This window comes from Xyrauchen texanus, chromosome 12 (genome assembly GCF_025860055.1).
Source record: "Xyrauchen texanus isolate HMW12.3.18 chromosome 12, RBS_HiC_50CHRs, whole genome shotgun sequence".
In the NCBI taxonomy this organism is placed as follows: domain Eukaryota; kingdom Metazoa; phylum Chordata; class Actinopteri; order Cypriniformes; family Catostomidae; genus Xyrauchen; species Xyrauchen texanus.
Genome location: NC_068287.1, coordinates 9,370,156 through 9,391,128, shown reverse-complemented (window position 1 = coordinate 9,391,128; position 20,973 = coordinate 9,370,156). Strand labels below are relative to the sequence as shown.

The 20,973-nt window shown below is 37.2% G+C and overlaps 1 protein-coding gene across 1 annotated transcript in view; it reads right to left on the bottom strand.

The window, feature by feature from the left end:
- Window positions 1-10,901: 10,901 nt before the first annotated feature.
- The window catches only part of LOC127653411 (immunoglobulin kappa light chain-like), a 48,221-nt gene continuing 38,149 nt past the window's right edge, over window positions 10,902-20,973 (bottom strand). The window contains exons 5-6 of the mRNA XM_052140094.1: window positions 12,113-12,147; window positions 10,902-11,414 (exon numbers count right to left, since the gene is read on the bottom strand). Coding sequence (XP_051996054.1) covers window positions 11,095-11,414; window positions 12,113-12,147 — 355 coding nt within the window. The 3' untranslated portion in view covers window positions 10,902-11,094. The remainder of the gene's footprint in view (window positions 11,415-12,112; window positions 12,148-20,973) is intronic.

The following is a 20,973-nucleotide window of genomic DNA, read 5'->3' as shown; positions in this document are numbered from 1 at the left end:
ACCCCAGACCTAACAATACCACCTAAAAAGCTCAGTTTGACATAATATATATCATTCTTCATCTGTGTTAATCTGTGAGATCTTTTGTTTGACATTATGTGAAGAAGCCTAGGTGGAGGACACCAACTGTAAGTCCTCTAAACCTTTGAGTAGTCTACATTTGTACAATTTCACAGATATTTTAGATCTGTTAAACCTGCCCCAACCTCTAAATTTAACCTAATTTCCAAATTCAATCAACATAACTGGGAGATAAATGTATTCACAATAATTTATTATTTTTTTTCCCCTCTGTTTCGGCTGCTGGGACAGATGGAAATGAAGATAAATGAATAAAGGCTTAAATTTTGGTCTGTTCCTCATACAGATCCATCATACAGCTTCTGAAGACTTGAATTACAGTATAGCACACAAATAAAATAAATTACTGTAAAGAGGTTAAAATAGGCAGTACACGAGAAGCGGTTCAAAGTCTACGTGAGTCAACCTTTAATGTATGTGTCTTCAGATCTCAACAAAATATCTGCATTCAGCTTCATATTAACACATCATCTTCACAATATCAACCACCCAGGTAGCGACTCTAGACTCTCTCTACCTCTCCTGCTGCTGGTGTGGTCCCTTTAATACTGCTCTCCCCAAGCTTACTGCAAATGGAAACAGGTGTTAGTCATCATCTGGCTGGACCATGCCCCCGCAGCCACAATTACTTTTATGATTGTTTTATAGTGCTTTTGTGGTGTATTTTATGGTCAGGTTTTTGAGCATCATATTCTGAAAACTCTTTTGTTTTGTTTTTTATAAATGATTAAGTAATGATGAAATGATGACTAATTTTTATTCATTATAACATTTTAAAGTTTAGTCTTGGATAAAGTTAAATAATCCTTTGAAACAAGTAGAATACAGCACCATAAATCACACAGAACAAAAAAAAACTATTTTAATTTCAAATTAGGTAAATGCATCAATTGCTGGCATTGAACTTTTACTTAATCAAATGAATTATGAACAGGCTACAATAAAATCAACCGGTAAATTCCATGAATTCAATATTCATGGATTCAATAAGGATTCGAAAAAATTTGTACATCTCAATAGTTGTTCATACATAAAATGCTGTTAATATGTTAATATTTTATGTTTCAGTGCCTATGGAATTGTAAGAAAATGTATGAAATCCGAACCTGACCTAAACCCAACACTGCATGGCCCATCTCTACCCGGCCCGAACGATATGGTCAGAATTTAAGCCAAAACCGACCCCAACCTGAAATCACTTACTATCTCATTTTCTTCTTCTAGTATCTTCCCCTAGTGTATAGCTGTATTTTATGTAGGCATACAGTATAAGTAACATTCTTAACAGTACTCAAACAGTAAACATACACAGTTTTAACAAGGCACAGCAGCCTTAGTACACTAGAGCAGAAGGGGGAAAATGCATTGATTACCGTTTATTTACTGAAATTTCACTTGGTGCAGAACAATATGAAATAATATGAAACAATGCAACAGTCCCCTCTATGCAGCCTGAACTAGTTCAGATTGTTGAATCTTTGTGACAACTGCAATTAAAACTATCTAGACGCAATGAAAAAGAGCGCAGGTGTCTCGACATGAGTTTTTGACAGTCTGAAGTTCTTTTTAGCTTGACCTGGGGTTTACATGTGAGACACTGAAGAAAAAGTGGTGTATTTTATGGTCATGTTTTTGAGCATCATATTCTGATAGATCATCATATTCTAAAAAGAGACAGGGTGCAAATGTCAAAGACATTCGTCCAGCAAGTGTTTAAACAATGGGAAAACTGAACAGACATGTGCAAAAACACATTTGGTGTGAACGGCCCCTAATTTATCCGTTCGCATGTCTGTCAGCGAGAGCGTGTGCCCAAAACAAGATCGGTTGGCCTGTTTGTTTTTTCATTATTTACAAACCTGAACCTGACCCAAAACCTGCCCGGGCCGGGTAGCAGACCTCTAAATTTGCCTAATAAACCTTATATTTAGGGGGGTCTGAGGGCATGCTCCCCCGTGAGATTTCTTTGCCAAAAAACAACACCAAAGCATTCAATTCTGGTGACTTTGATATAAGCATTTATTAATTTTCTTGAGTATGAGCATTCATGTAACTATTGGCTAAAGCATATATTCCAGTAACCATTCAGACAGATGCATTTTCATGCTAAAAATCCAAAACACACTACAACTAATAGAGCAAAACTCAGGTGTCTCGAGATGCGTTTTTACTTTTTATCAATTGAAGAATTTCTTTTTAACTTGACACAGCATCTACAAATGCAGCGCTCCTTTGAGAGATGCTAAAAACCCAGTGAAACGTGCCGCAGTTGTCTAAAGACATCCAAATGATTGAAAAACAGCGTGAGCAGAGGCAAAATCACATTCAGTTTGAACAGCCTCTTGTTCACATGACACAGCATTAGCTGAAGTTTCTCAAAGTTACCTCTCATAAAGACAGACTTTTGTCTCAGTTGACTGTAAGTGAATGTACACTGTATCCAGCGCTGTATTCGTAAATATCCTGATACTGTTTTACTGTGTGAGAAACTGCTCCAAATGATTCAGCGACAGAGCGCTCTGAACGAATTGTACTGAATCACGAATCGATTCAGACCATTTTGCAAGCCCGTTTGGCCAATTCGCTGAAAAGAACCGACTCAAAAGAATTATTAATTCTCAAATTGGGCATTGCTAGTTCTTTTAAACAGCCAAAAGATATACAGGACACATTTCATGATTGGTGAAATATTCTGAGAGTAAATATTTCTGAGGTCAGTCAGAGCGCTCATGGTACACAGAGTGCGTATGGCCGTACAGCTGCAGGCGAGAATGGATAGCCCCACACTACTATATGTAAGAATATACTGTATATGAATACCCATGAGATCACATTGCACTATCATGTTCTTGCAAATATGGCGAAGAACTCTTTTTGTTCCATACTACAAAATTTCAGAGAAATTAAGATCTTGAACTGAAGTGTCCAATAACTTTCGTTCAGTCATGTCTAGTCTTGGAAAGATTTAGAATGTTAATGTGGGTATGATAAATTGATAGGATATTGGTCTTGGCGGACAATATCTGCTATGCTGCTGCTGCTGCTGAGCATGAACAGAGACTTGCTACTGCTAGAACAAACACAGTTATCATGTGGACATGCTGCTGCTGCACAATTAGGCAAAATCCAAGACATGCTGCATCGAGCATGTATGAAATGCTGCTGCACAAACAGACATACAAACAAATCTCCTTGTAGCAGAACTAGACCATGGAGCTGGGGAGGAGGAGGGTTGCTTATCTGCAAAACTGAGCAATTTAAATTTTAGACAAAGTGGCTGGCTACATGATTACATGTCAGAGGACCAATCAGCTTACACCATTCGAGCCACTGGCAAACAGATAACAAACTCAAGAACCTATCAGCTTGCACAACGTGGCATTTCATGGCTGAACTTGGGTCATTTAGTGCAATAATATTCTGTGAATGGTATGGTGACCTCAGTCTTCAAAATCTAACAAAATGTAAAAAAAATAAAAAAAAATGTATATATGTTGCTCTTCCTGCTTTTAATAGAGTTTGGCATTGAATAGAATTTTAAAACTTTTGAAAAGTAAAAAAAAAGACTACAAAGCAAAACAATATACAGTGAGGAAAATAAGTATTTCAACACCCTGCTATTTTGCAAGTTCTCCCACTTGGAAATCATGGAGGGGTCTGAAATTGTCATCGTAGGTGCATGTCCACTGTGAGAGACATAATCTAAAAAAAAAAATCCAGAAATCACAATGTATGATTTTTTAACTATTTATTTGTATGATACAGCTGCAAATAAGTATTTGAACACCTGTCTATCAGCTAGAATTCTGACCCTCAAAGACCTGTTAGTCTGCCTTTAAAATGTCCACCTCCACTCCATTTATTATCCTAAATTAGATGCACCTGTTTGAGGTCGTTAGCTGCATAAAGACACCTGTCCACCCCATACAATCAGTAAGAATCCAACTACTAACATGGCCAAGACCAAAACGCTGTCCAAAGACACTAGAGACAAAATTGTACACCTCCACAAGGCTGGAAAGGGCTACGGGGAAATTGCCAAGCAGCTTGGTGAAAAAAGGTCCTCTGTTGGAGCAATCATTAGAAAATGGAAGAAGCTAAACATGACTGTCAATCTCCCTCGGACTGGGGCTCCATGCAAGATCTCACCTCGTGTGGTCTCAATGATCCTAAGAAAGGTGAGAAATCAGCCCAGAACTACACGGGAGGAGCTGGTCAATGAACTGAAAAGAGCTGGGACCACCGTTTCCAAGGTTACTGTTGGTAATACACTAAGACGTCATGGTTTTAAATCATGCATGGCACGGAAGGTTCCCCTGCTTAAACCAGCACATGTCAAGGCCCGTCTTAAGTTTGCCAATGACCATTTGGATGATCCAGAGGAGTCATGGGAGAAAGTCATGTGGTCAGATGAGACCAAAATAGAACTTTTTGGTCATAATTCCACTAACCGTGTTTGGAGGAAGAAGAAAGATGAGTACCATCCCAAGAACACCATCCCTACTGTGAAGTATGGGGGTGGTAGCATCATGCTTTGGGGGTGTTTTTCTGCACATGGGACAGGGCAACTGCACTGTATTAAGGAGAGGATGACCGGGGCCATGTATTGCGAGATTTTGGGGAACAACCTCCTTCCCTCAGTTAGAGCATTGAAGATGGGTCGAGGCTGGGTCTTCCAACATGACAATGACCCGAAGCACACAGCCAGGATAACCAAGGAGTGGCTCTGTAAGAAGCATATCAAGGTTCTGGCGTGGCCTAGCCAGTCTCCAGACCTAAACCCAATAGAGAATCTTTGGAGGGAGCTCAAACTCCGTGTTTCTCAGCGACAGCCCAGAAACCTGACTGATCTAAAGAAGATCTGTGTGGAGGAGTGGGCCAAAATCCCTCCTGCAGTGTGTGCAAACCTGGTGAAAAACTACAGGAAACGTTTAATTGCAAACAAAGGCTACTGTACCAAATATTAACATTGATTTTCTCAGGTGTTCAAATACTTATTTGCAGCTGTATCATACAAATAAATAGTTAAAAAAATCATACATTGTGATTTCTGGATTTTTTTTTTTAGATTATGTCTCTCACAGTGGACATGCACCTACGATGACAATTTCAGACCCCTCCATGATTTCTAAGTGGGAGAACTTGCAAAATAGCAGGGTGTTCAAATACTTATTTTCCTCACTGTATATGAGAAAGGATGCATGCTTATGTATTATGAACAACGGTAATAGGTAAGCGTATATCAGTGTTGTAGAAATCATACTGTATGGTGATGTTCTGTCTTCTAATCATTATGGTTATCTTTGATGTATGATGACATCCCAGAAATAGACCCAAGAGAGGGAGCTTTGATCCTTTTTAACATGTTTATAAGTTTTGACTTTGATGATGTCATGCGAGTGTGTTTTGAAACAGGCTGCCAAAAGGATACTGTGACAGATGGCTTAGGAACCTGCAGCGCTGTTATTGATGTGGGAATTGAACAGAAATCAGGAGGGTTGTTCTTAACTGAAACAAAAACATACTTGTTTATTTTTTTTTACTCATTGATCTGTGCAGCGGTTTGACTCAAATAAAGTCATAAAACATTGTCAGACTTACAATTCTCAACTTTGTTATTCTTTTGGTTCAGCTGGCTTGTTTGGTTCATACGGAAAGAGTTTAGAGAATGCGGGAATTTTTTCATTACGCATATTTGAGAGCCTTGTTGGTGCGTAAAACTACTGTTGTGCCTACATATTGTTCACTGGGTGCATATATACATGCACTGTATATATACTGTTGAAGTCAAAAGTTTACATACACTTAAAGTGAAGTCATAAAAACACATTTTTTATTGACTCCACAGATTTCATATTATTATTAGCGAACTATAGTTTTGGCAAATCGTTAGGACATCTACTTTCCAACAATTGTTTACAGACAGATTGTTTCACTTTTAATTTACTATATCACAATTCCAGTGGGTCAGAAATGTACATACTCTAAGTTAACTGTGCCTTTAAGCAGCTTGGAAAATTCCAGAAATTATTTCAAGCCATTAGACAATCAGCCAATTAGCCTTTGATAGGCTAATTGGCTAATTGGAGTAAATTAGAGATGTAGCAGTGGATGTATTTTAAGGCATATCATCAGACTCAGTACCTCTTTGATCAAAAGAAATCAATCAGGATTGATAATTGTGGACCTCTGCAAGTGTGGTTCATCCTTGGGAGCAATTTCCAAATGCCTTATGGGACCACGTTCATCTGTACAAACAATAGTACTCAAGTATAAACACCATGGGAACACGCAGCCATCATAACGCTCAGGAAAGAGACACATTCTGTCTCCTAGAGATGAATGTAGTTTGGTACGAAAAGTGCAAATCAATACCAGAACAATAGCGAAGGACCTTGTGAAGATGCTGGAGGGAACAGGTAGAAAAGTATCTATATCCACAGTAAATCGAGTCCTATATCGACAGAACCTAAAAGGCTGCTCAGCAAGGAAGAAGCCACTGCTCCAAAACCGCCATAAACAAGCCAGACTACAGTTTGCAAGTGCACATGGGGACAATGATATTACTTTTTGGAGAAATGTCCAAACATCGTTATGTTTGGAGAAAAAAGAGTGAGGCTTGCAAGCCGAAGAACACCATCCCAACCGTGAAGCATGTGGGTGGCAGCATCATGTTGTGGGGGTGCTTTGCTGCAGGAGGGACTGGTGCACTTCACAAAATAAATGGCATCATGAAGAAGGAAAATTATGTTGATATATTGAAGCAACATCATAAGACATCAGCTGTGAATTTAAAGCTTGGTCGCAAATGGTTCTTCCAAATGGACAATGACTCCAAGCACACCTCCAAAGTTGTGGCAAAATGGCTTAAGGACAACAGAGTCAAGACAATGGAGTTGCCATCACAAAGCCCTAACCCACAATCCGATGAAAATGTGTGCGGGCCTACAAACCTGACTCAGTTCTTCTGTCTGGAGGAATGTGCCAAAATTCCAGCAACATGTTGAGAGAAGCTTGTGGAAGGTGACCCAAAATATTTGACCCAAGTGATCGTTTCCGGTAACTTGTGCATGTAAAATGGCTAGAAATAGCATTTTAGCTTAGCGTAAAGCTGACAATTTACACAAGTTTTATTTCTATTTCTTCTGTTCCAAACTTATTTCAAACGTACTTCTCTGTCTGCACGTATGAATGTAACACATTATAAGAAAGTGTTTCACCACTGTTCAAATGCACTTTGGATCACAACATTTATATGTATAAATGTTTTACATCTGATAGGACTAAATAGGACTGTTACATGTATTCCGTTACTCCCTAACCCTGTATATATGTGTGTGTGTGTGTGTGTGTGTGTGTGTACACACACACACACACACAGGCAGGGTTTTTGTTTTTTTTAACCAAATGAATAAAGTGCGCCATCTGCTGGTTAAATTGCAATAACTGCAAAATATACTAATGTTAAATGTATGGCTACACAAGACAGTAGACTACAAGCATAGAATCAGATTCATATAGACTACCTCAACACTTAAACACTTTTCTCTCTGTAAACATTGCCACAACTTCAACAAGTCTCAGTAGAGTACTATGTTCATATTTAATTATCAATAAGACAGATGACCTGAGCACCAACATAATCCAGCTGCCATTTACAAACCAAATACTGAAAGTGTCATTTATTTACAATAGATTACATGACACTGAAGTGGAAAAGGTCTGTACCTTTAAAAAGAGGCTCTTCACTGCTGATCTTAAGAGATCAGATAATTATTTGGACAAACACAAAAATAACAACAAATTTGATGTGATATTCACCATAAGTGAAATGTAACATTTATATAAGATCTCATAATGTTATCTGATGAAGATAATGTGATCAGACAATGTGGTCCTCTAAAGAATATTACCTAATGCGTAGCTATATTGATATACAATATTGTGATATTTGCACTGGCTATCCCCTCACACGTTTTTATATAAAAGCATGTGAGGGTAGTAACAGATTACATATAATCGTGATTAAATAAACAGATTTTAAAAAATCGAAAATAACATTTAAAAATTACTCTTAAAGACTATAGCCACTAGCGAAGTGGCTAGAATTATACTGTAGATGGGGAGCGGTCTCACTCAGGATTTAACAGCTGGATTTACAAAAATGTACTTCAAAATAGTCAAAATTAGCCAAAACATTATGACCACTCAAGTCAACGTGTTGAATGCAGGAGAAATGGGCAGGAGTAAAGAACTGAGTGACTTTGACAAGGGCCAATGATTATAGCCAGATGACTGAATCAGTACATCTCTGAAACGGCAAGGCTTGTCAGGTGCTCCCGTTCAGCAGTGGCGAGTACCTACAGACAGTGGTCTGAGGAGGGACAAACCACCAACTGGTGACAGGGTGTTGTGCGCCCAAGGCTCATCGATGCATGAGGCCAACAAAGGCTATCCAATCAGGTCTGAACTGACAGAAGGTCTACTGTGGTACTAGTCACAGAAAATGATGGTTACAGAAGGACTGTGTCACAACACACAGTGCGTCGCACCCTGCTGCATATGGGGCTGCATAGCCGCAGACCGGTCAGGGTGCCCATGATGACTCCTGTCCATGGTTGAAAGCGCCTACAATGGGCACACATTTACATTAACATTTATTCATTTGGCAGACGCTTTTATCCAAAGCGACTTACAAAAGAGGAAAACATAAGCGAATCATCTTAAGGAGACATTTCTACGAAAAGTGCCATATTACAAAGTTTCACTAGCATTAGAATAGCATTCAAAACAGTTTTGATCACAGATCACACGAGCATCAGAACTGACCATGGAGCAGTGGAAGAAGGTCACCTGTTCCAATGAGTCCTGTTTTCTTTTACATCACATGGACAGCCTTGTACGTGTGCTCTGTTTACCTGGGAAAGTGATGGCAGCAGTATACACTGTGGGAAGATGTGGGAGTGTGATGCTCTGGGCAATGTACTGCTGGGAATCCCTGGGTCCGGCCATTCATGTGGATGTCAATTTGACGTGCCACCTACCTAAACATAGATGCAGACCAGGTACATCCATTTATGGCAATGGTATTTCCTGATGGCAGGGGCTTCTTTCAGCAGGAAAATGCACCCTGACACACTGCAAACATTGTTCGGGAATGGTTTGAGGAACATGAAGAGTTCAAGGTGTTATCCTGGCCTCCAACTTCCCCAGATCTCAATCCGATTGAGCATCTGTGGGATGTCCGGACCAACAAGTCCAATCCACGGTGGCTCCACCTCACAACTTACAGGACATGAAGGATCTACTGCTAATGTCTTACACCTTCAGGGGTCTTGTAGAGTTCATGCCTTGGTGGGTCGGCGCTGTTTTGGTGGCATGCAGTGGTAGGATGAGGGAAGAGGTGACCCCAGTAACAGTGAAAACAAGTCAGATTAATTTTGGATCCAAACACAGGAAATAAACACTGGAGGGCAGTGATGTAGAGCTGATGGGAAGCTGATGGTTCCTCCACATGAAAAAGGACTGGGGAATCCTAGGAGGGTGGCTACTGGTTGCAGCCAGTCCCAGTGATGGACAGGGGCAGACACTCACAAGAAGATGGGTAAGTAGAGCACAGAGGACTATCTGGGAGAGCTGAGAGGGATCAGAGCAGATCACAGTGAGACTATAGACTGGATCTGAGGAGTAATGCCTGTGATGGCAGAAAGCAAGAAAGACCAACACGAGGACAGACAGACAGACAGACAGACACAGCTACACTGAAGGCACAAGACAGCATACGCACACACAGAGTTAAAAAGAGGGAGAAATTAACATCAAACAAGGAACAGGTAAAGCTAATAAAGCCCCTATGGGGAAACCCCACACCATGACAAGAACATGTCACACCAAAACAAAGAACAAAGGGAAATGCTGGGAACATGCAGAGACAAGACAGACTCAATAAATAGATCCTCCAGGAACCCTGACATGCGGAGGACCAACAGCATATTAGACAGATGGCCATAATGTTTTGGCTCATCAGTGTGTGTCATTCTCAACATGGTTAGTGATAATATAATATGCTACTGTTTAAAATAAGATGAGTAAGCAAAGGTTTGCTGTATTAGAAAAAGTCCTTCTGATGTTGTAAATGATCATAACTTATCATGGATCAGAGTTAGAAACAGAAACACTGTTGCTCTAGATCATGTATGTTATTATGGACTCTTAGTTAGATTATCAAGTACTGTGAAGAATGACTGTAACTGTTGTAACGGTCTTCACTGGTTGAATGAGCATAAGATATAAAAGAGAGCACAGAGAAACTTCATCATTTACATAAAGCTAAAATAATCAAGTGTTGTAACAGCAGGTGTATCCTGTGAGTCAGGGCAGAAAATCTCCACAGCTCACTGGATCTGCTAGAAGAGAAACTTCAACAATGATGAAGTTTTATACAATTTATGGAATATTTCAAGGGAGAATGCTGCTTTTTGTGTCATATTGTTTAGACTCTAATTAATAAGAGAACAAATCAAGCCATTGCAATAACACTCATTTACTGATCATGTCATCTCGTCTCTAAATGTAATACAGTTTCTGCTACCTATATTTAATATATATTTTAAAACTGAAGACAGTTTTTTAAATAGTGCTGCATAATAGGCCTTTAATGATTTCATTGGTAAAACATACATTAATATTTGTTAATACTCACAGAAAGCTAATAACCTTGAGATTTCTGTTCATTACTTCTCTAAACAAATACATCTGGAAGAACACATCTGACTTTAAATTGAAAGAATAACAGTAAACACTTCAACTATAATGCAGTTTATTTTAATTCATAAAGCACATTAATGCGCATAGATCTTTTAACAAAACAAAAGCCAAATTACACAAATCAAGTCACTAAGACCCTTAAACTATTTTGAATAATTTCCAGATTAATAATTTGAACAATTCTACATGTCAGAAACTCTCATTTACTATCACAGAAATCAAGAAAAGATAAAATCATCTTTGTTTTCAGTCACTGCAGTGAGATTTCTTGATGTTTCTGGTAGTGACTCTTGAGCCGACAGTCACTTCACATGTCAGATCTTTGTCTTTCTCCCACTCTGATCTCTCAATGGTGAAATAACTGCTCATTTTGAATTTCTCATTAGACTGTTGTTCAGCAGAGCTAGTGAAGACGCCATCAGTAACTGAGATCCCATTCACAAGCCAACGCACATCAGCAAAACCCATGGCCATATCATTGATCAGACACACCAGAGTGATTTTACTGGAGCTCTGATCTTCAGTGGATGGGAGGATGTTCACAACAGGAGGAGGAACAGCAGAATCTACACAATTACACAACAAGATTTACACTTTTATAAGAAATGAGGTTAACTTGACTGTGACACATTTGAAATATTAAACAATAATTCTGAATTACACGTTTCTCCATATAAACAATGAACATCAATCAGAACAGTATTATTTATTTTATTTAGTTTTAAATATGCTAAATATTATTATTTATATCTTACAAAATACAGAAAATAATCTTTTGCAATTTTAATATAAATGCACAGCATCTCCATCTCTTTGACAACAAATATAACTTGCAATTTAACAGCCAGTTAGTGCTGTAGAATATATAATATATAAATATACTTATTCACAGATTAATAAAACATCTTCAGAAATCAGAACCAGACCTTTTCTATCAAAAACATTCAACGGTACTTCTGCTTAATCGAAACCTCTAAATACAAATCAAATATTTTATAGAGCTGCATATAATATAAAAACAGTTATAAAACACATTTAATTGTAAGTTAAAGCTTTTTTAGTGTTTTTAATATCTTTTCAGGTTAGTTACTGGAGGATGGATAAAAATGACTAAATTGAAATTTACGTGTGGAGCATTTAACGGAAAATAAATGACAAGCTGGCTAAACTTTAAAAGGATTGTTTTTATATATTTACAAAGAAGTGTAGACATTTAATACAGTGAAAATATTACAAATGTAATAATAATACAAAGATTACTCACCAGTCACCATCAGTTTTGTTCCTTGTCCGAATACCACACTGATACATTTCATATGTTCAGCCGTACAAAAACCTCCTCAGTGTCTGAAGAGACACAAACAGAGAAACTCAAACTCAACTTCATCTGTGAATTAAAGTAAACTCATTATAATTGTGTGTTTGATAAACAAGTGAACACATTAAAAGCACACTGGTATACATTTTAATAATCATTTCATTACATTGAGAAATATTTTTGTTTGAAGTTTTAAATACAGATATACATATGTTATTCATTTTATTCTTAATGTATCTACAGTTTACTATATATATATATATATATATTTACAGTATATACACACAGTATCTATTTTTTTATTTATTTTTACCCTGAGTAATAATGCTGTAAATGTCCAATAACTTTATTGTAACAAAGCGATGTGCCTATACAGAAATAATCTTTCAAATGTCTTTGGTTTGTGGAGGTTTGAGGGTGAAATAATGCCACGACTAGTAGAATTTGACTCAACTAATTGGCTCGATTATTTGATAATTAAAAATCAGTAGTAATTTATGAGAATGAAATTGAACTCTGATTCCAGAATAATCTATTAAACACTGTTGGAGAAGTGTCGTGTAGACATCAGAAGAGCTGTGAGAATGATACAATCTACACAAACTGAAGAGTTGCACTTGACATTTCTTGATTTGTTTAGATATTTTTTATAATGGCCCCATCTTTTTAACATTATTACCGTGTGATACTTTTTCCCTGTTGTATTTTAGCAGTGAATGTGAGCAGTGAGGAGGTTTTTGTCATGATGTGATTCACTGTGATACCTGCTCTTTAACAGAATCATCCCAAGTGTGACAGTAATAAACTGCTGAATCTCCGATCTCAACATTATTAATGATCAAACTATAATCTGATTTAGATGAATATGTTGATGTGAATTTAGGAGCAGAGAAACCAGATCCAAAATAAACTGAGCTCCAGTCATGACGAAATCTTAACACATATTGAGGAATTCCTCCTGGAGTCTGTTTATACCAGCTAGTAGACTGAACCAGTAACTGTTCCCAGATTACAGCTGAGAGTGACTTTCTGTCCTTTATTCACTGTGAGAACTGGAGGATCCTGAGTCACTACAGTCACACCACTGACACCTGCAGAATAAAAACAACCTTTATATGAGACAGTTTAAAGATGCCATTAAAAGTGAGATGAGATATTGTGAACACTTACAGGTGAGAAGAGTGCAGAAAGTGCAGAATATTTTCATCATCTTGTGATTTGGTGTGTGTTGAGTGTAAAGATGAGCAGTGCTGTAGAATAATGCTGAGATGAACAGAGAGAGAAACTTTAAGACAGTAAAGAGCTCTGGGAGGGAGGAGCCACTAAAACACAAAACACTAAAGACCCGCCTACATCACAACAATATACTGCACACCAGTGTTATTATAGTAAACGACAACTGATAAAAATCTAATTCTTTTACTAAAATACAATGAAATTATTGGAAAAAACTGAAGCTAAACTTAAATAACCCCAAAAACTGACTAAAATAAAATGAAAAATATCTTGAATTAATTTTACTTTTTGACATAATATGGTGAATTTGGGCAAAGTGGGACAATTGTGGAAATATTTATTTTCTTGACTCTTTGAATTATGATCCAGATGACACAACCTAACATTATACCTCTGAAGAAAGCTTTGGATGTATTTTACCTTTGTCAAAAGCAAAAATGAAGAAATATTCAATACTGGGAAGTAAAACCTTTGAACATCCAAAAAGCTCATAAAGTCATCCATAAGACTCCAGTGGTTTAATCCATGTCTTCTGAAGTGATCTACTCAGTTTTGGGTGATAACAGACCAAAATGTGACTCCTTTTTCACTGTACATCTTGCAATTGCAGTCTAGAGGAACGATCATGATTTCAAGCTCGATTACACTTCCTAGTGCAGTTCTCAGAGTGCCAGATGGTGCTGGGAAATATAATCAAGCTTGAAATCATGATTGCCAAGGAGATCTTGACATGATTGCTGATGTCAAGATTTACAGTAAAAATGGACGTAAATATTGATCTGTTTCTGACTCACACCTATCATATCACTTCTAAAGACATGGATTTAACCACTGGAATCTTATGGATTACTTTTATGCTGCCTTTATGCGCTTTTTGGAGCTTCAGTGATTTGGCCCCTATTGACTTGCATTGTATGAACCTACAGAGCTGAAATTCTCTTCTAAAAATCTTCATTTGTGTTCAGCAGAAGAAAAAGAAAATTTGGGATGGCATGAGGGTGAGTAAATGATTAGAGATCTTAAATTTTTTGGGTGAACTGTTCCTTTAATTGTTAACTCTACAAAGTTTAGTTTAGTAATGTTTTATAATCATTTAATGAAATACACATGGATCCAATGTGGATCAAGCTTGAATGTCTTCGCAACTTTTACAATCCACATTAAACATGAAAATGCCACTAGATAGAGTTAACACACAACAGCCCAGAGAAATATAATGATGTTTGACTTTTTAAATTTCACCACTAAATGTTCAGCTTTAGCAGCCATAAAAAATATTAAAACAAAAATTAAAATATACAAAACTGAAAATAAAAAATACTGAAAAAAAATTAAAACTAAACAAAAATAATGACAAAATGAATAGAAAATAGAAATAAAAAACTATGAATCCAAAACTATAATAACACTGCTGCACACATCTCAACTGCACTTTCACATGTCAAACTGCATATTTATTTGGCATTTGAGTATAATGCATGAAGCAAATAACATTAATTTGGTCCGTTCTATTAAATATAATTTTATCCTGTTGAAAAAGATTAATAAAAAGGTTTAAAATGTCAATATGGTGATCACTGATTAATACAAATATATAATAACAGCAACATATGTTTACTGTTTCACTGTACTTCACTATTTCAAATAAAATTATAATTTCAGTCTCAAAATATATGAAATCCTTTTTGTTTTCTGCAACTATGTGTGAGGTATGGGACTATCTCTAGTGGGCAGCAGGGGTTGTGATTACATGTTGAGCTGCTGGTTGTGTGTTGGGGAGGCATGTTCACAGAGGTTCAGCTCTCTCTTCTGCACTTATATATATAATAACTTTTATTTTATTCACATTATATAATGGAACTGAAATGATTCAAACAGACATTCATCAAGATGTTTACATTTTGTCTAGATGTAAAGTGCATTTATTTGGACTGGCTGAATTTAAACCGTCCATCAAAACATGAATTTTAAGAATCCTGGCTATTATATGAATGAAACAAAGATTTAATTCAATAATTATAAACATTGTGCATATCTTACATTGAATATGAATGAAAGAACTTGAGATGAAGAGGTTTTTCATGTTGTGTAAAAGCAGAAGTGAATGTGAGCAGTGAGGAGGTTTTTGTCATGGTGTGAATCACTGTGATACCTCCTCTTTAACAGAATCATCCCATGTGTTACAATAATACACTGCCGAATCTCCAATCTCAACATCAGATAATGAATAATTTTAAAGCATCACATTAATAATTTCAAACTATGTGCTGCTGAATATTAAATAAAAATCATTCAATCAATCAAAATTAGCACCAGGATTTCGAGACACATACAAATGTACACCTTCAACCTATTCGAGTGTACTTGTTCCTTTAAGTATTTATGAATATGTTTTCTAGAAACGCTCTTCACTATATCTGTCAGATAAAGAGATGAAGGCTTTGTTAAGACTAATGGATGTCTGGAGCATCATATATTCATACAGTTCTTCAGGTGTGTGCTTTATGATATCTTGACATTTCTATTATTTATTGTATGTTAATGAAGAAGTTATAACTATCTATAACTATAAGACTGTTTGAGTTTTTCCATTCTGAGTGAGAACAGAGAAAAATCATTTACATACAGTTAAATAAAGAATGGAGATTTGTGGCAGGTGTATCCTGAGCGAGAAGAAATGAACAGAAATATTTCACTGTTAATTCAATGTTGTTTTTACAATATCTGAAGATGACTTCTGTGACAATGTGGTTTCTGCCACAAAATACATATTTTCTAGTTAAAAATGAATCGTGAGATTTCATTAAAATAACGATTCGATGAATGTGAAAAATTCTACTTTATTGATCTGTCAGATTGAGAAAAATAAAACCATTCAAAATGCCAAAGATTTTTAATTCAAATAATAAGACACAAAATGAAACATAATCATATCATGTGAATGTAACAATCAATTATAACAGCTCATTTCAAAAACACAATTCTGAAAATGTATTGAAGACAGAAAAATGTTTAAGTTACGTAACCTCCATTCCCCGATGGAGGGAACGAGACGTTGTGTCAATGAAGCGACACTAGGGGTCTCTCTTGAGTGCCAAAATATGCCTCTGACTTATGAAAAAAGGCCAATGAGAAGTTGGCAGACGGTATTTGCATACCCCGCCCCCGGACATACGGGTATTTAGGCAGGCAAATATGGGAGTTCATTCAGGATTTTTCTGAGGAGCCGGAAATGGTCCGGCCACAACAGTGGCTCGGTGCAGCGACGTGGTGGGGAGGACACAGCATCTCGTTCCCTCCATTGGGGAACGGAGGTTACATACGTAACCTAGACATTCCCCTTTTGTCGCTCTCTAGACGTTGTGTTGGAGAAGTGACACTAGGGGTCCCACTTAAATCATGCCATGCGTTGAGCCGTGTATGTGAACTGCTGACACAGAAGCGGGCAGGTATTGTTACATGCAAACGCGACCAGCTGTATCAGGCTGCACGTACCCTTCCCCAATGCCCCATTAAAGTCATCAGAATCCTTCTGGTTACCCTAGTGAGGGGAACAAGGTGATGCTTGCCAACCTGGGAATGGGCCAGCCTGGCTAGGCCTCTTTTCTCTCTATGTTTCTCGCATGGAGCAATCACGGCCAGGGCCCTTACATGCATTAAGGGAAGGGGGTCTTACCCAGTTTCCTATTCTTTCAGGGGGAGAAAACCCTGCGGAGGCCACACCATCCCCAGGCATGCGGAGTTGCATGCCTGGGGATATCGCTCTTATCACTGCATCTACTATCTCCAGTTCAGGAAACCCCTTGCTTAAGCCATGTTCAATTTGACATGCTAAGCTTGAAAAAGTCAGCTTGTCTTTCTGACCGGGCTCACCGATTTGGCCAGCTATCTTAAAGTCCTTGTGCCATAGGTTAGGTGCAGGACTGTGGACTACACTCTGTGGTGACTGTCTGGTGGGGGTGATGCTTTTAATTCCCCTTGTCTCTGGCGTATTATTCTCATTCTGTTTCTGTGCGCTTGCTAACTGAAGCTGCAAGGCCTCAATTCCCTCCAGTATTTTTTTCTCCTCCCCGTCCTGTTGCTTGCCTACTTGTTTTGATGTGCCATCTTTACCAGCTACCTGGAGCTCAGAAATTTTGTCTTGAAGATGGAGTAAGTCAGCCATACCTTTATCCTCAAGCTCTTCTAGCTCTTCTCTCTGTATGTGGTTTGAAATAAGTGTGATGAGAGCAGTTCGGCCCTTGTTGGTAACATGTTCAAACTCTGCTCCCGTGATGATTAGATAGTCACACAGCTCCACCAAACTTTCTCGGGGCAACAGACACAACGCCCCTATCACTTCAAGCTGTAACTCCTTTCCAGCTGAGTGCGTGTGCTAGCAGTGAAGTGGTACCTTTCAATCTTTGGGTAGTAGTAGCAGCCCTCCTGGTATGCAGAAATACCTCAGATCACATGCATGCTGCCCAAGTCGATCGTAATCCCACTGTCGCTGATTCGCCACGTGTTTCTGATGTTCTGGGTTGTTTAAAAGGGATGTGCGATGGCTGGGGACATCTCTGGTAGACGCTGAACCATGCTGCACACTATCCCAAGCGGTGCCTCCAAATGTTACGTCCCTGTAAAAGGGGGAATAGAAATTATAACACGGACACGATGTAGCTTCAGTCAAGTCCAATGTTGTAATGGACGAACGTAAGCCACACGTTCCGTACACAGGTTGAACGAGGCATTAGCAATCGTACACAGATCCTCCAATCACAAACTGGTACTTAAACTTACGGCAAAATAAAGTTAAACTTATGTAAACAAGCAAACACTGCATATTGTAATTTAAAGTGCATATCCCCAAAATGTTCTAGAGGTTAAATAAGACAGCATTTTAAACACAGATCCTCTTTTTATCCTATTAATCTCTTTAGCCTCTTTTACCCAAAAAGCTATGGATTACTGATCAATAGACCATAAGTGTATTTCAACTTTCTCCTGTTTTATAAAGAAATGAATGATCAGTTTCTTAACCAAACATAAAGCATTTTAACTTAACAGTTTTTACTTTACCCTTTTTATGGACAATTTTAAGTATCTTTTAACTTATATCAACCCATTCAATGTAACAGTATTACATAATTTTTATCATCCTTACACTGGCATACAAAACAGTCACTGGGTCTGCTCCAACATACCTATAATCATTTCTGCAGAGCTATGTTCCCACTAGAATGCGGTCGGCTAAGGAACATTGCCTTGTCGTACCAACACAAAGAGGCACCAAAACACTTTCCCGGACTTTCAGCTTCTTCATACCACGTTGGTGGAATGACCTTCCCAACTCTATCCATGAAGCTGACGCACTTTCTGTCTTCAAAAAATTACTTAAAAAGCATCTTTACCAAGAGCATTTAACTAGTCACTAAAAAAAACTTGGATATGTTTTGAATACTATTCTGATGCCAGTGAAACTTTGTAATATGGCACTTTTGTACCACTGTCTCCTTAAGATGATTGGCTTGTGTCTTCCTCTTTTGTAAGTTGCTTTGGATAAAAGCGTCTGCCAAATGAATAAATGTAAATGTACAAATGTTATTAGAAGAATATCTATAACAACAAATTAAAAGCTGGCAACAGATATTTACACAGTATATTTTAACACACATGTACTGTATATAAGGAGCACAAATCGCACCCTCTTTTGAAGAATGACCCTCATGCTGTAACTTGTTGTAAAGATATTTAGTAATATTTTTTTATATTTTGAATAGGGCTGTCAATCAATTAACATTTTTAAATCAAATTAATTACATGGTGTCCCGATTAATTAATCGCGATTAATCGCATATACAAATATTTGCTGAGAAAGCCCCTCATATAACAACAATTCAATATATAATGATTATACATATTTATATCAATATATAATTATACATAGTTATCTTTAAATATTTAAACATTATATACAGTATATATATATCAGATAATTAAAATGCATTACATTCTTGTGGCAGAAGAGTTCATCATTGATAAGACAATACAAAAAGCAGCTTTAGAATACAATGTATTGTTTACTACCATATTATTGATCATAAGTCAATCATTGAAACACAGTTCACAGCAATCATTACACAAGTGAATTTGTCAATCAGAGATTTATTATGAGGGCTTGTTTAAGGATCCGTCAATTTACACCTGCGTCAGACATTTTTTTTTACATTTTGTAGTAATGCTTACAAAACTTTTACATCTAGAGCCAAGTGGTATATTAAAACAAACAACAACAAAAAGGAAAATAAATAAATAAGCAGTTTAATAAAAATATCTAATTGTTTACATATTTCAATACACTTTACAGCTTTCTTGTTACTAAAAGTAAAACTAATGGTTTATAACCAGCATACTTACATTTATGAATACTAAACTTTGCCAACAAAAGCAAAACATTAATCATATAATATTCCTTATGAAGAGACATGTCATAGCTAAAAAAAACAAATAAAACTTTTTCAAAACAAAGTTGAAAGCTGGGAATAATATGATCTCTAACAATATTGCAGAAATCAGATCAAAAACAAGTCGAGTAGGGACAACTCCAAAATAAATGAAAAAATGTTTCTTCCTGCAGACCACTAAATGTACAGAATATATCGACATCACAATTCAATCTCTCTACAAGAAAATAATTAGTGAGGTAGTACTTATAAATAAGTTTGAAGGAAATTTCATTGATTTTATTCGTGATTAATTATTTAAGGGTAACTTCCAAATTTTGCACCATCTCAATCCAGCCACACCCTGCATCAGACATGCTTGTGTCGCTTCTTGGGTGTGTTTAGGTCACTGTGTGAAGTTAAATATAGTTTAATACTCAATCTTTAAACTCATCTTGAGATCCCTTAGATCGCATTTGCACTCCTTCGAGTGTTTTGAATGCAAGAACGTAACGCATGTTTGTGTTGTTCTGCTACTGAAGTGTTTTCTTCACTGTATAAACTGCGTGTTGCTCATACAGCTGAAGTTTCACTTACTGCCCTCCGGAGTAAACAGGTGGTACTACAAGCTTGCATTTCTCAGGACTCTTCCTTATTATGGTCCGGGGGCATTGCGATTAATAGCGTACATTTTTTTAACACATTTTTTTTGTAAAATGAATCGCACTGAATTAACGCATTAAATCGACAGCCCTAATTTTGAAATATCGTTTATTTAGGTCGGCACCAACCTGACAGATCTCACATTTCAGAAGAACAGCATAACTGTATGAGATTTGGGAGACTGTATGAGGCCAATTTGGCCAAAATACTAAGATTGCACCTCTGTCATTGTGAGCATCAATAAGTTATTCTAATCAGTAACAATCACTGCATTTTATGATAGTAACAATCTGTTTCTTAACAGATTGAGTTTGTGTCTTTCCATTCTGAGTGAGAACAGAGAAAAATCATTTAAACACAGCTAAATAAAGACTCGGGTGTTGAAGCTGAGTTAGAAGAGATGAACAGGGATATTACACTGTTAAATCACTGTTGGATATGTGTAGATGATTTCGGTGACAATGTGGTTTCTGGCACAAAATACAT